Below are 14504 nucleotides of genomic sequence, written 5' to 3'. Positions count from 1 at the left end.
CCTTCATCCTCACTGCCCTCCTGGCTTTTTCATCCAGGTGTGCCAAGAGCATCTTACATGTAAAAAGCCCAAGGTGAGCTCATTATCTCTCCCCCTGCACTGTACTCTCTCCGCCTTAATCCCTACTTCACAATCCACCCAGTTGTCTACGCAAAATGAATTCTTTCTCTCTGTATCCTGCTAATTGTACCTCTGAAAGGTCCCGTACTCTCCACCTTCTGCTGATTGCGCAGCACCCCCATCTCATCCTTATCGGGGCAAAACAGCAGCCTCCTTCCTGCTGTCACCAGCTCCCATCTCTAATCCAGACCCCGAGGATCAGCATTTGGTCAGTCAACAGTAATGACTGAGCACGTATAATGTGCCCATCACGAGGGACACCACGGAGAACAAGATAGACACAGCCATGCTTCAAGGAGTTTGTAGGCAGTAGAGTTTTTCTTTTAGTACTTGTCTGGAAAGAATGCTTCTCTGCTGTTTGGTTTTAATATTTTTAAGGCACAAGCACCAGGTGGCCATTGAGAAAGAACTTGAAAATGCACTTAAGTATAACCAAGAAGATAAAAATCACTCTCTTTTTTTATTGAGACATAATTGTCATATAACGCTGAGCAAGTGTAAGGTATGCAACCTGTTGATTTGATGCATTTATATATTGCAATATGATTACTGCCATAGCATTAGCTAACGCCTCCATCACATCACACAATTATCATTACTTTTTTGTGGTGAGGACATTTAAGATCTAGTCTCTTAGCAACTTTGTAAAACTCACTCTTAAACCCACCACTCTTTCTAACTCCTACTACCTCCCCCCAACCTTCTCCCCCACAGAAATAAACATTGTTAACCTTTTGGTGTATTTCTTTCCTGACATTTTTCTTTTTCCTATTTGAATGTTTTAGAATACCACTGATGTCCCTTCCCACCTCAAATGTATTTATTTCTTCAGCAAATATTTATTATTAAGCACCAGGCACTGGCCTGGGTGCTGGGATTACAGAGATGGACAACCATCTTTGCGGGGGAGACAGCAAAGAATCACACACATTAATACATGATTCTCAACCGTGATGCTTCTCATGAAGCCAGGGTGTAGGGAAGCATGAGTGCACATGAGGGGGCCACGAGCTCATCGTGGGGACTTGGGAAAGTTAGAGAAGGCTTCTCCAAGGAAGAGCAGGGCTCGCCAGGATGGAGGTGGAGGAGAGGGTGTTTGGGGAGGTGGAGACTGAATTCGTGACCAGGCTGATTTCTCCGTTAGCTGTCACCAGTACAGCGTCAGGGGCCCACAACACTAAAAGGAGCCCATGCAAATATTTTAATTTCTTTTAAAACCAGAAGAAAAAAATGGACTTTGGGTTGAAGAAAATGTTTTAGATATAATATTCATGCATTGGTCTTTATATTAATACATTTGTAAAATATAATTTATGAAAGAAGGAACCTCACAAAGGCAAAAGTGCCCTTGAAAGTCACCATGTGGTCCTGGCATGAAGACCACGTGGCTGAAGCAGAGAGAGTGGCCTGAGAAGGTGGTGGCAGATGCGACTAGAAGGGCAGGTAGGGGCTGGATCCAGAGGCCACGTCAGGAATGTAGGACATTATCCTCTAGCGATAGGAAAGCAGAGAGGTGACAAGATTCTTTGGACATTTTATTTAATCTCTAAAAAGGAAATGTCTTTTGGACACAATGCCATATTATACCTTAAAAATATGAATATCTGGGAATGGATGCAGTGATGGTGGCATGACACTGTGTACGTGATACCGCTGAATTGTATGCTTAAAAATGGTTGAAGTGGTGAACTTTATGTTATGTGTATTTTACCATAATAAAAAAAAATAGAGGCAGCAGATAGCCAATGGTCAGGCAAACAATTAACAAAAACTCCTTAAAAACATCAAATGTCCATTTGGTGTTCACATTTTCAATTGTCTCTTTTTAAAAACATTTTTTAGATGGTACTTGATGTACAATATTATATAAGTGACAGGTGTACAGTAGAGTGATCCACAATTTTGAAGGTTATGCTCCATTTACACTTATAAAAGTTTCAGTCAAGAACCAAATGTAGGCTCTACACGTAATTGATTGCTCTCTTCAAAGTCCCTTGCAATCCATAGGTCTCTGCTCAATCTTCCTCCCTCCCATCTTTTTTCTTTCTTTCTTTTTTTTTTTTCTTGTGACTTATTGGTTAAAGAAACCAAGTCATTTGACCTGGATTATGCCAATTATACCCCTGTGGTGTAGTTTAACGTGTTCCTCTGTCCCCTGTATTTCCTAGGAATGGTAGTAGTATCTAGAGACTTGATCAGATTCAAGCTCAGTTTGGCGTAAGTCTATTTCAGGGTGGTGTTGGCTACTTCCCACGGGGGCACTGCTTTGTCTCTCTTCCGAGGAGGTTGACGGCCACTGACAGTCATCGCCTAGGACATGAGTCCATCAGGGGGTCATGGGGAAGCTTTCCTGTATAGGAATCTGCTCCTGACAAATGAAGACAATTTCAGATGGACTTTCCTTGTGCCCAAGGTTTTCAGGTTTTTTGTTTTTTTCTTTTTTTCTTTTTTCCCCAGGGGACTTGAATTTTTTATTATGGAAATATTCAAAATATTCAAAAATAGAGGAAACAGTGTAATGAACCACCAGGTACCCCTTAACCAACTTCAACAATTTTCAACATTTTGTTAATCTTTTTCACTTATCTGTTCCTCTCCTTTTCTTGCACTAGAGCTGGGATTGGCCAAAACGATGGGCCAAATCCAACTTGCCTCCTCTTTTCGTAAAAAAGTTTTATTGGAACACAACCATGCCCATTCGTTTCTGTATTGTCTATACCTGCTTTTGCATCACACCAGCAAGGGTGAGTAGTTGTGACAGAAATCATGTGGGCCACATGCTTAAAATATTTGCTATCTGGCCTTTCACAGAAAAAATTTGCTGACCCTACGGTAAAGTATTTTAAAGCAAATACTAGTCAGTATATCATTTCATCTGTAGATGCTTCAATATGAAACTCCTAACAGATAAGAGCTTTTTTAAAGCCATATCTGTAGGTTTTCAGTTTTAAAGTAGGCAGCAGAACCAGCACTGCTGTGGCCCAGCAGGTAAAAGCCTGGTTTTGGAGGTACATGGGACTGGATGCTGGAGGAGCTAAGCTCACTTGGGTCCCACCCTGTTTAAGTACTCAGAGGCCTTTGCCATCAGACGCCCCTGGGTCTCAATCCTGGCTTCCCCACTTACTGGACTGGGCAAGTTACTTCCCCTCCCTGAGCAGCAGTTTCCTCGCAGGTAAAATGGGAAAAATTGTCAGGTTCACCCTAGAGGGTCCTTGTAAGGTTAAATGCAGTGACGTGTTTAAGTGCTGAGTTCAGAGCCTGGCACATGAGAAGCACACAGTGCCCGTGACTCATATCATGGCATCACTTAGACTAGTCCCCTCCTTGTCCTGACAGTAAGGTGGTAAGAGGAGAGGGGCTAGATTGTTCACCCCAATATGTTCACCTTAAGTAAGGTCCCAATCAATGGCTTTTCCAGACCAAGCCAGCTTGGGTCGCTGACACAAGAATAGGAAGATTTCGGTGGCTGGTGTGAGGACCGGGGTGTTTTATGACCAGGACAGGGATTCCGGTCTCTTACAATATTAAATGAATAGTGGCTTACGTGTTGCAGGTCCTGTAATAAGGTTTGGGCTCCAGCGCCTGGTGAGCCATCGCCCAGAAACACATCTCAGGACTCCAAGGCTGAAGTCCGGTGTGCGCCCGAGTTCTGCTTATTGCCCGGCTCGCTCTTGGCACCGGCTCAGAAGGCAGAAATTCCAGGAATCCTGGTTCCTCCTTCCCCTTGGCATCCTCTTCATCCTCCTCCCTGCCCCGCCCCCTTCTCCACCAATCCTCAGGCCCCTCTCCCATCTGGTGGACAAGTGGCCGCTTGTCTCTGGAATCTTTATGTCTCTCTCGGGGGCAGCCACGTTGGGGCCGGATGGGGCTGTCGTGGGCATGACACAGTGATTTTGAGCGAAGCCTTCTGGGGTTACTTAGAGCGGCCAGGGGGTGAGGGACGTTGGGGAGACAGGCTAGGGGAGAGGCTCCCATGCAAGCCGAGGACTCAGGCAGTGGGGGATGAGAGGCAGAGTATCCTGGGTGCCAAACTCCGGGGTGCTGCAGGTCTTGCCTACAGCAGCGTAAAGTAGGGGAGCTCCGAAAACAGTGATGAGACCCCAGAACTTCTTAGCATCTCCTGAAGCATCCCTGCCTCCCACTGCCCCTGTTCCTACCTTCCTTCTGGGGCCCACAGTCTCATGCCTGCACTGGTGCCATCGCCTCCTAAAGGGCACAGATGCCTGGGTGAGCTCTTGAAAATGCTGCAGTGATCAGGACACTTGCCTGGCTGAAGCCCTTCCAGGCAGAGTGCTTCAACTGCTTTTTGTTTCACGCACTCCTCTAGCTGTCTGGTGAGGCCTGTGGACTTCATCCTAGTAAAATGTTTTTAAATGCCTGAAATAAAATGTGCTGTGTTCCAAAGGCAACCAATTATATCAAAACACGATTGTCAAAATAGTTCTTAAAAATGACATCTGTGTAGGGGCTTCCTTGGGGGCGCAGTGGTTGAGAGTCTGCCTGCCGATGCAGGGGACACGGCTTCGTGCCTTGGTCCGGGAAGATCCCACATGCCGCGGAGCGGCTGAGCCCGTGAGCCATGGCTGTTATGCTTGTGTGTCCGGAGCCTGTGCTCCTCAACGGGAGAGGCCACAACAGTGAGAGGCCCGTGTACCGCAAAAAAAAAAAAAAAAAAAAAAATGACATCTGTGTATAGTAATATATGTGGTTTTAATTAACGTGTTGTATTACAAGTTACAGCAGTGGGTCTAATAACTGACATACTTTGTTTTTGTAACAATATTTTGAGGTATCTGCCACCATTTTCTTGTGATAGCCAAAGAACCACGACATCTGTGGGTGACCGAGTCTCAGAGGCTGTTAATGCTGCGACTTGTTATTGAAGTGGATGCTGAGTTTCAGCTAGAGGTGAGTGCGAGTAAAGATGGAAAATATTTCTGCGTTCAAGTTCATGGAGTCCAACTCACGTCCTTGCCTTCTGCCTTCATGATTTATTTCACACTGCTGCCCTCACCCAGTGCATCTGGTGAAGCTTACCTAGCTTCCAAAATGAATGTCAAGGTCAGCCTCTCTTTGAAGTCACTTGACTCTACCAGATACAGTCTGCCACCTTTGTGCTCCCTGCCCCCAACCCTGGATAGACTTTTACTGCTGTTTTGTCTCCTGGTCATTCAAAGGACCTTTGGGACAAGGACAGTGCCCAGTGCTGGGCACAGAGTCTGGCATATAGCAGTTGCTTTAAAAAAAAAAATACAATTGAAGGAATGAATGAGTCAATACCCAAATGTATGAATATGAGGCGTTGTAAACAGTCACCCAAAGACACCGGCAGGATCAGTATGGTACCGTCATCCTACACACAAAGAGCAATTCTTCCACTGACCATCCATACTTCTTATCTCTAAAACCCCTATCTGTGTTGAGGGTGACCAGCAAAGGGAGCAGGCTGGAAGAGAACAGTGGGGACAGGCCACCATCTCCAAAAGAGGCACAACAGGCTACAGAGGAAGTTGCTCACTGATGGATAGAAGGGCAACAGAGATATCCCCACAGGGCTGACAGGCACACCCAGTCACCCCAACAATGCGTAGGGGAAGACCTGAGCCAGCAGGGCAAGGATTCTCAGCACAGAAGGAAACCAGGAGGCTGCAGGAGAGTTGGAGGAGGCCATGGGAAAGGCGGTGGTGACGACACGTGACCAGGTCAACGAGGAGATCCACACTCTCTGGGCTCAGGTCACCCTGAGCAAGTTACCTTGAACAAGTTACTTCACCTCCCTGAACCTCAGCTTCCGCATGTGTAAAATGGCCTAATAATCCCCCATGGTGTCACTGCAACCATGAAATGAGAAAAGAATAATGACTAAATGCTTTATTTACCTGCATTATCTCATTTAGTGTTTATTAAATTTCTAGCACATAGTGAACACTTAAAAGCTACCTAATTGTTATTGCTACAGGCAAATTTGAAAATACAAATTAGTTCCCTGGGCCCCCCACCCTCTCCACTCACCTTTTCCTCTTCTATTCTCCTTCTCAACTAGCTCCACTTAATCACCCCGAACCTCCCTGCCCAAGGTGCTTACAGAGTCACCCAGCCAGGAACAACTTTGGTGGGCGGTAAGGGTGGTGCGTTCCTGTGAACCATCAGAACTTGTAAGAAATTTTCGGTTTGTGCATGAGTGCATTTTTCTGAGAAAATGGCGCATAAATACTCAAAGGTGTGACCAAAACAAACAAACAAAAAGGTTAAGATCCACAGAAGTAAAGTGATAGGGTCTTAATGCCCTACTCCTTCCCTGAGTTTGAAAAGAGATCTTAGTGGGTAGGACAATGTTTAACACAAAGGAATGACTCTCAAATGGTAGAATTTCAAGGGTCAATGATAGTTGGAGAGAAAGGTTTGGGGGTAGGTCCCATAACTGACGCCCTGCTATGTTACTCTAAAAATGACCCTGTCTAAGGAATAGCTTCAGGTGACCTCTGAACTGGTCAGAGTGGGAGCCTCTCTTGTTACTAAGTTGTTTTGGGGACAATAGAAATTTTAGATGTTGCCACAGAGCAATGAAATTCTAATATTATTATGTTCCACTTTTAAAGGTAAAGACATTGAAATGGCAATAGAGACCTATCTGAAATCTTCAAAAACAAATAATTCAGAATCAGTGCTCAAGCTCTACCCTTAATTCATAAGGACACGTTTCTCCACAGCTTACTTAATTGGCTCTCAGAGCGAAGGACATGTGGCTTTGGTATTAAGAGTAACGGAAATCCTGCCAGGGAAACCCTTATCTGACTTCATTATTGTCACTTAGCCATGTCTCTCTCCTCAATATCTGGCTAATTTTTGTCCCTTCAAATATCTAACATTGGATTTACAAGTTCAACTTTCACTACTTGTTTTTATTGTGTTTTTCCCTTAAACCTTATACATAACATTTACCATCTTAACCACGTTGAGGTGGACAGCGCAGCAGAGTTAACTATGTGTTATGTGTATCTTGTTGGGCACCAGATTCCTAGGGCTTTTTTTTCTTTTTTTTTGGCTGCATTGGGTCTTCGTTGCTGCTCACAGGCTTTCTCTAGTTGTGGCGAGCTGGGGCTACTCTTCGTTGCAGTGCGCAGTCTTCTCATTGCGGTGGGTTCTCTTGTTGTGGAGCACAGGCTCTAGGCATGTGAGCTTAAGTAGTCATAGCTTGTGGGCTCAGTAGTTGTAGCTCTCGGGCTCTAGAGCTCAGGCTCAGTAGTTGTGGCGCACGGGCTTAGTTGCTCCATGGCATGTGGGATCTTCCCGGACCAAGGATTGAACTCGTGTCCCCTGCATTGGCAGGCGGATTCTCAACCACTGCGCCACCAGGGAAGTCCCCTAGAACTTTTTTATCTCACAAAATTGAAGCCCAGTGAATAATTCTTTATTCCCCTCACCCCAGCCTTGGCAATTACTATTCCACTTTATTTTTCCAAGAGTTTGACCACTTTAGATACCTCATATAAGTGGAAGCATACAGTATTTGTCTTTTTTGTAACTAGATTATTTCATTTAGTGTTATGTCCTCAAGGTTCATCCATGTTGTAGCATATGACAGGCTTTCCTTCTCTTTTAAGGCTGAATAATATTCCATTATGTGTGTATACCATTTTCATTACTGTTTTTTTTTTACTGCAACTATATGGCTCTGAGATTTCATTTCGCACAGTGATTTTATTTTATTTTTCCTGGTATAAAACATGAAGGTAACCTTATCACGTACCTTGAATTTACTGCTCAGAAACCTTTCTAATTGAATTAGCAGAGGATTTGTAGACATGAAAATTTAACAGATACTTTCCCCAGGTTTCCAAATGATCCATTAGAAACAAAGCAAGTTTATAAATTAACTGATAATCTTTCGTAATGCAAGCTATTTTATAAGGCATTTAAAACTGTCTCTCTTCCAAGCAATATGAAAAGAACAAAAATGAAAATATAATCTTTTGAGTTAAGAGTTATAAAGGTTTCTTTTTCATTTTTTAAATTTTTTTTTAAGGAAACAAGGTTTTCAGGTGACGTTGAACCACTTTATTCTTTTAATGGCTTTTTATATGCCTCCTTAGATCAGCCATGAATTTCAGAGGGGGATTATTCCCTTTGAAATTCCTGAACAGAATACAACAGAAATAATCTTAAACAGAAGTAAAACAGTAAATGTCTCAACATTATGAAAGGATCATCAAGCCATTCATTCACCAAGAGGATAAACCCTTCACCTAATTGAACCGAGGAAGAAATGACGAAAGTGGGTAAGGATCCTTTTGCGGCCAGAGCTTGGGAGCATGGCCTTGGAGAAAATAACTCATCCGCTGTGCCAGTTTCTCACCTGGGAACCAGCTGAGTCTAGTGATGTGCTGCTACCAAGGTGAAACTCAATCATTCTTAAAGCTGATTGCCTTTCAAAAGATGGCGCTCCGGAGTGATTACCATCCATAAGCATAATAATAAGTCCATTGGAATGTATTTGTTAGCCGTTTAAGAGAATACACCCCCTCCCCCAATACACCTTTTTCCTCTTCTGTCCCTGAGGCTCAAATTGTCCAGACGTTCATTTGTTTCGGTACAGTTTATATTTCCCAAAGCCCCCACTGGCTGCTGTGCAGAGAATGGGCACATCTCCTGATCTCCATCGGAAACTGTTGATCCAAAAGTGTGGATAGGGCCAGGGAGTGAGGGAAAGGGCGGAGGAGGCGAGGAGAACATTCAACGCAGAAGGAGCCAAAGGAAAGCAAGAGAGGCAGGAGCGGGGAGAACGGAGAGCTGGGTTAAGGGGGTTGGGAAAATGTGGGAAGGGAAGGAATGGGGCCACAGAAGGAGAGGGTGAGGAGAATGAATGTGACATTGAGGGGGCAAAAAGAGGAAGGGGTCAGGGAATGGAGAAGTAGGCAATGTGGAAAGATAAAAGCTGAAATTATAAAAACTTCAAATAAAACCCAATTCATCCCAAAGTCTCCTGCAGTGTTTCTGTGAGACAGTGAGACTGAAATAGGAAGAGGCCCTTTATTTTCTTAGGAAGAGAACGCAGACTGGAGGTAGGAGAGGAATGGGAGAGAACTTTGCAAACAAAGAGAGCCTGTGGCCTCTCAAACTGCCCCCACCCCATGCTGGATGAACTGTTCACACCACAGTCCCTGACTTTATCCAGAGAGGGGGGTCTGGGACAGAAGCCTGGACTCCCTACAGGCTGAGGGCTGGAGAGTCACAGTGCAGAGTTGTAGGAGGTGGGCAGGGGTTAAGGAAGAGGGCCCTGAAGTCTTCAGGGATGCAGAATTAGGAAACCTGGGGCTTCCCAGCTTCCTGCCCCAGGCTCCAGGGGACACACGTGGTGCCATAAAGGAGAGACGGAAACATCTACAAACCCAGATCATTCCTTCAAACCTGCATCCCTAGTCCCTGGGCTCCAGCCTGATTTGGAGATACCACAGATACCATCCCCCAGCCCCCAAGGAAGACTCCCCATCCCGCAATGGGAAAAAAAAAGAAAAGTCCTTTGCCAGGGGTCAGTGCACAGCCCGCTGCTCTACCTGCCCACACAGAGGCACCAGGGTCAGGGCCAGCCTTTGATACGAGTGCTGGAGGGAGTGTGCCCGCTCCCCAACTTCTGGCTGTTGCTGGTTGAGAGACTTTGAACAAACTAACCCACCCAAGCTTCAGTTTCCTCACTGCAAAGTGGATGTAATGACAGGCCCTGCTTAAGATGCATGGAAAGGATGTATTGTGGCCTCAGGTTTATGAACCCTTGGTAGCAAGGTGAGTGAGAAATATCCCAGGTGAGTGTTTTTTGTTTTGTTTTATTGTTTGTGTTTTTAAAAGATAAATTTGGTTAATTTTTAAAATTCAGGTATAATTGACATGTAACATGTTCATTTCAGGTGTACAACGTAATGATTTGATATTTGTATGTATTGCAAAATGATTACCATAATAAGTCCAGTTGACGCGTGTCATGCACAGTTACAAAAATCTTTTTCTTCTTGTGATGAAGCCTTTTTTTTTTTTTTTTGCGGTACGTGGGCCTCTCACTGCCGCGGCCTCTCCCGTTGCGGAGCACAGGCTCCGGAGGTGCAGGCTCAGCGGCCATGGCTCACGGGCCCAGCCACTCCGCGGCATGTGGGATCTTCCCAGACCGCGGCACGAACCCGTGTCCCCTGCATGGGCAGACGGACTCGCAACCACAGCGCCACCAGGGAAGCCCAATGAAGACTTTTAAGATTTCCTCTCTTAGCAACTTTCAAATATGCAGTACAGTATTATTTAATTATAGTCACCATGCTGTCTGTACATTACATCCCCAGAACCTATTTATTTTATAGTTGAAAGTTTGTACTTTCTAACCCCCTACACCCAACCCTCAACCCCCATCCCTGGCAACCCCCAATCTGTTCTCTGTATTTATGAGTTTATTAGGTTTGTGTTTTTTTTAATTTTACATATAAGTGAGATCATATGGTATTTGTCTTCTCTGTCTGACTTATTTCACTTAGCATAATGCCCTCAAAGTCCATCCATATTGTCGCAAATGGCAAGATTTCTTTTTTTTGTATTTCTTCCTCTTTTATGTATTCAATTTTAGTATTCCATTGTATATATATACCACAATTTTTTTATCCATTCATTCATCAGTGGACACTTTGGCTGTTTCCATGTCTTGGCTATTGTAAGCCGCAATGAACGTGGGGATGCATGTATGTTTTCGAGTTATTGTTTTCATTTTCTTTGGATAAATACTCAGAAATTGAATTGCTAGATCATATGGTAGTTCTATTTTTAACTTTTTGAGGAGCAGCCATACTGTCTTCCACAGTGGCTGCATCAATTTACGTTCCTATCAACAGTGCACAGGGTTCCCTTTTATCCACATACTGGCCAACACTTGTTATTTGTTGTCTTTTTGTTGATAGCCGCTCTGACAGGTGTGAGGTGAGATCTCACTGTGGTTTTGATTTGCATTTCTCTAATGATTAGTGATGTTAAGCATCTTTTCATGTACCTGTTGGCCATCTGTATGTCTTCTTTGGAACAATGTCTATTCAGATGCTCTGTCCACTTTTTAATTGAATTGTTTGTTCTTATTGATATTGAATTGTATGAGTTCTTTATATATTTTGGATATATAAAATATCTGCAAATATCTGCAAATCAGATACATGATTTGCAAACATTTTCTTGATTCAAAAGGTTGCCTTTTCATTGTTGATGATCTCCTTTGCTGTGCAGAAACATTTTAGTTTGATGTAGTCCCACCAGTTTATTTTTGCTTTTGCTGCCTCGGCTTTTGGAGTCAGATCCAAAAAATTATGACCTGATGTCAAGGAGCTTACCACCTATGTTTTCTTCTAAGAGTTTTATGGTTTCAGGTCTTATATTCAAATCTTTAATCCATTTTGAGTTAATCTTTGTGTATGGTATAAGATAGTAGTCTAGTTTCATTATTCTTTTGCATGTGGCTGTCCAGTTTCCCCAACACCATTTATTGAAGAGACTATCCTTTCCCCATTGTATATCCTTGACTCCTTTATTATAAATTAATTGACCATGTTAATTTTGTGGGTTTATTTCTGGGCTCTCTTTTCTGTTCCATTGATTCATAAGTTGCTTGTAATGCCAATACTTTACTGTTTTGATTACTATAGCTTTGTAATATAGTTTGAAATCAGGAAGTGTGTTGCTTCCAGCTTTGTTCTTCTTTCTTAAGATTGCTTTGCCTATTCTGGGTCTTTTGTGGTTACATACAAATTTTAAGATTGTTCTATTTCTGTGGAAAATGCCATTGGAATTTCAGTAAGGATTGCATTGAATCTGGAGATTGCTTTCAGTACTACGGAAATTTTAATAATATTAATTGTTCCAATCCATAAGCACAGGATATCTTTCCATTTAGTTGTGTCTTCTTCAGTTTCTTTCATCAATGTCTTACAGTTTTCAGTGTACATGTCTTTCACCCTAGTGGTTAAGTTTATTCCTAGGTATTTTATTCTTTTTGATGCAATAAATAGAATTGTTTTCTTTATTTCCATTTCTGATAGTTCATTATTAGTGTATGGGAACACAACATATTTTGTATATTGATTTTGTATCCTGAAACCTTACTAAATTTGTTAATTAGTTCTAGCAGTTTTTTGATGGAATCTTTATGGTTTTTTATATATAAATAATATCATGTCATCTGCAAATAGTGACAATTTTACTTCTTTTTTTTCCAGCTTGGATGTCTTTTATTTCTTTTTCTTGCCTAAGTGCTCTGGCTAGGACTTCCATTGGGTGTGTGCTTTTGACAAATATGTCTTTGACAAATTCATAAATTTATTCACTCCACTGCACAAATATTTGAGTGTTTGCTATATAACAAGCACTGGGGATATGTCATCAAACAATCCAGACTCCACCCCCGAGCTGTCATCATTTTAGTGTTTTATATTAGAGGGAATTTATTGCCAGGAGGAACATAAGACCAACAAGGGGGATAAGGAGTGTGTGTGTATGTGAGTGTGTGTGTTTATGTGTCTGGGGCAGGGTGTTTGCAATTTTAAATATGCTTGGGAGTATGAAAGACATCAAGTGTTTCTTGTAGAATTGCAGTGCGTCTGTGGGGAGGGATATGAACAGTGCTGCCTCTGACTGCTCTTTCTCAGATGTTCACCAGGGCAGGTGAGACTGGGGTGAGAGGAAGGAGTCACACCTTTGTGACTGGTTTAGTTCCTAATATCCTCTGACTTTCTCCGGTCCCTTTCTAATGTCCTTTCCCCAGTCTTACAGGAAGGCGTGTGAGACAGAAAGACAGAGAATCAAGCTTTCTTGGCAGAAACATCAATAAATGAAAACTGGCTTATAATGAAAATAACAATAGCAATAACTTCCTGACCCCAGTCCTTAGGTACACATTCATTTTAGTTAATACACCATCACTAGTAAGAAACGTGAGTCCAAGAGACCACAACGCCTCCGGGCATGCGGGGCGCGTAGCCTACCCTGTCGGCGGCCCTGGGGAGCGAACATGGTCCGCAAGTGCTTCCAGCGCGCACCTAGCGGTAACTCTGGGACCAGCCGCGGGGCCTGCACGGGGCGGGGCCTGCACGGGGGCGGGCCCTCAGCGGGCCCCTCCTCCACGGGCAGAGCGCAACGGGCCCGGGTTAAAGAGGCGCGCGGAGGCGGGCGCGGCGCACACTGCTGTGGCGCGCGGAGAAGCGGCGCACGTGTCTCCGGGCGTTCGGCCTTGGGTTCACCCAGCTGCTTTAGCTCCCGCGGTCCAGGGTGCCCCCTCGGCCCCCTTGGTGTCCGCCCACCTCTGGCCCGCGTGAGGAGGTCCCGCACAGTTCCCTGCGCTCAGTGGGCCAACTTGCAGGGGCAGCTGTGTCGGTGGAGCGGCGCCGGGTTGAACGGGGCACTGCGCATGCGGAGCTCCAAATTCAAACAGCTGTTTCCAGAGGCTGGAGGGCGGGTGAGACCGGGAGCCGCTGGGGTTAGCTGAGGCCTTCTCATTCTCCAGGAGGTGGCCTCTCGGGAGCCATGGTGGACCGGGGCCCTCTGCTCACCTCGGCCATCATCTTCTACCTGGCCATCGGGGCGGCGATCTTCGAGGTGCTGGAGGAGCCGCATTGGAAAGAGGCCAAGAAAAGCTACTATACGCAGAAACTGCATCTGCTCAAGGAGTTCCCGTGCCTGGGCCAGGAGGGCCTGGACAAGATTCTGCAGGTGAGCTGGAGGTTTGGAAGTGAAGGGGAGCGCCTCGCAGCTTTGGATAACCCTCACTCCCTGTGGGTGGTCCCGGGGTGACCGGAGAGGATGTCTCCCCATGAGTCTGACTGCTGGAATCTGCCGTTCACCCGTGGGCGCAGGAGTCTCCCACGCGCGCGGAGACTTTGGAACCCAGTTTGTCCCGAGGGAAGAACTTAGGCTTGACCCCCGGGTGAACCAGGGCCCGCAGTGGCTCGGTGTGGGTGTGCGGGTACCTCCCTGGTTGGAGGAGGCTGTGGGGCGGATAAAGGCGTTTGTCTTTCCTTGGAGACGCTCCCAGAGTTCGGGAGACCCGCCGGGTGCCGCCTCCTCGCTTCTCTACCTCCCAGCTCCGGGGCCAAGTGCGGCACCCGGCCGGCTTTTTTCGGCGTTTCTTCACCAGCCCGGCGGAGTGGCGCGAGGCTCCCCCGCCCCCGCAGGGCTCGGGAGCGGTGGGGTCCGGGGCTCTGTCGGGCCTGAGCCCCCGGGATGCGGGCTGGTGGCCAGAATGCTGGGGACGCGCGCAGGCTTCCGGGAAAGCTTATCTCGCGGAGACATCCCCGAAGGGCTCGGAGTTCAACTTTGTGAAAGTAACAGGTTGAACAAAAGAACAACACCCGGAGAGCCCCTTTTCGGGGTAG

General features: G+C 45.3%; 1 protein-coding gene across 2 annotated transcripts in view; it reads left to right on the top strand.

Annotated features, from left to right (window-relative positions):
- Positions 1-13301: 13301 nt before the first annotated feature.
- Positions 13302-14504, top strand: part of KCNK5 (potassium two pore domain channel subfamily K member 5) — a 36535-nt gene continuing 35332 nt past the window's right edge. The window contains exon 1 of one of the 2 annotated variants that reach the window (XM_024766239.1): positions 13302-13842. In XM_024766239.1, the coding sequence (XP_024622007.1) occupies positions 13657-13842 (186 nt within the window). In that variant the 5' untranslated portion in view covers positions 13302-13656. The remainder of the gene's footprint in view (positions 13843-14504) is intronic. The other variant, XM_024766240.1, reaches the window with a different exon arrangement.

This window comes from Neophocaena asiaeorientalis, unplaced genomic scaffold, assembly GCF_003031525.2.
Source record: "Neophocaena asiaeorientalis asiaeorientalis breed wild unplaced genomic scaffold, Neophocaena_asiaeorientalis_V1.1 scaffold46, whole genome shotgun sequence".
In the NCBI taxonomy this organism is placed as follows: domain Eukaryota; kingdom Metazoa; phylum Chordata; class Mammalia; order Artiodactyla; family Phocoenidae; genus Neophocaena; species Neophocaena asiaeorientalis.
This window is presented reverse-complemented; position numbering and strand designations above follow the sequence as displayed.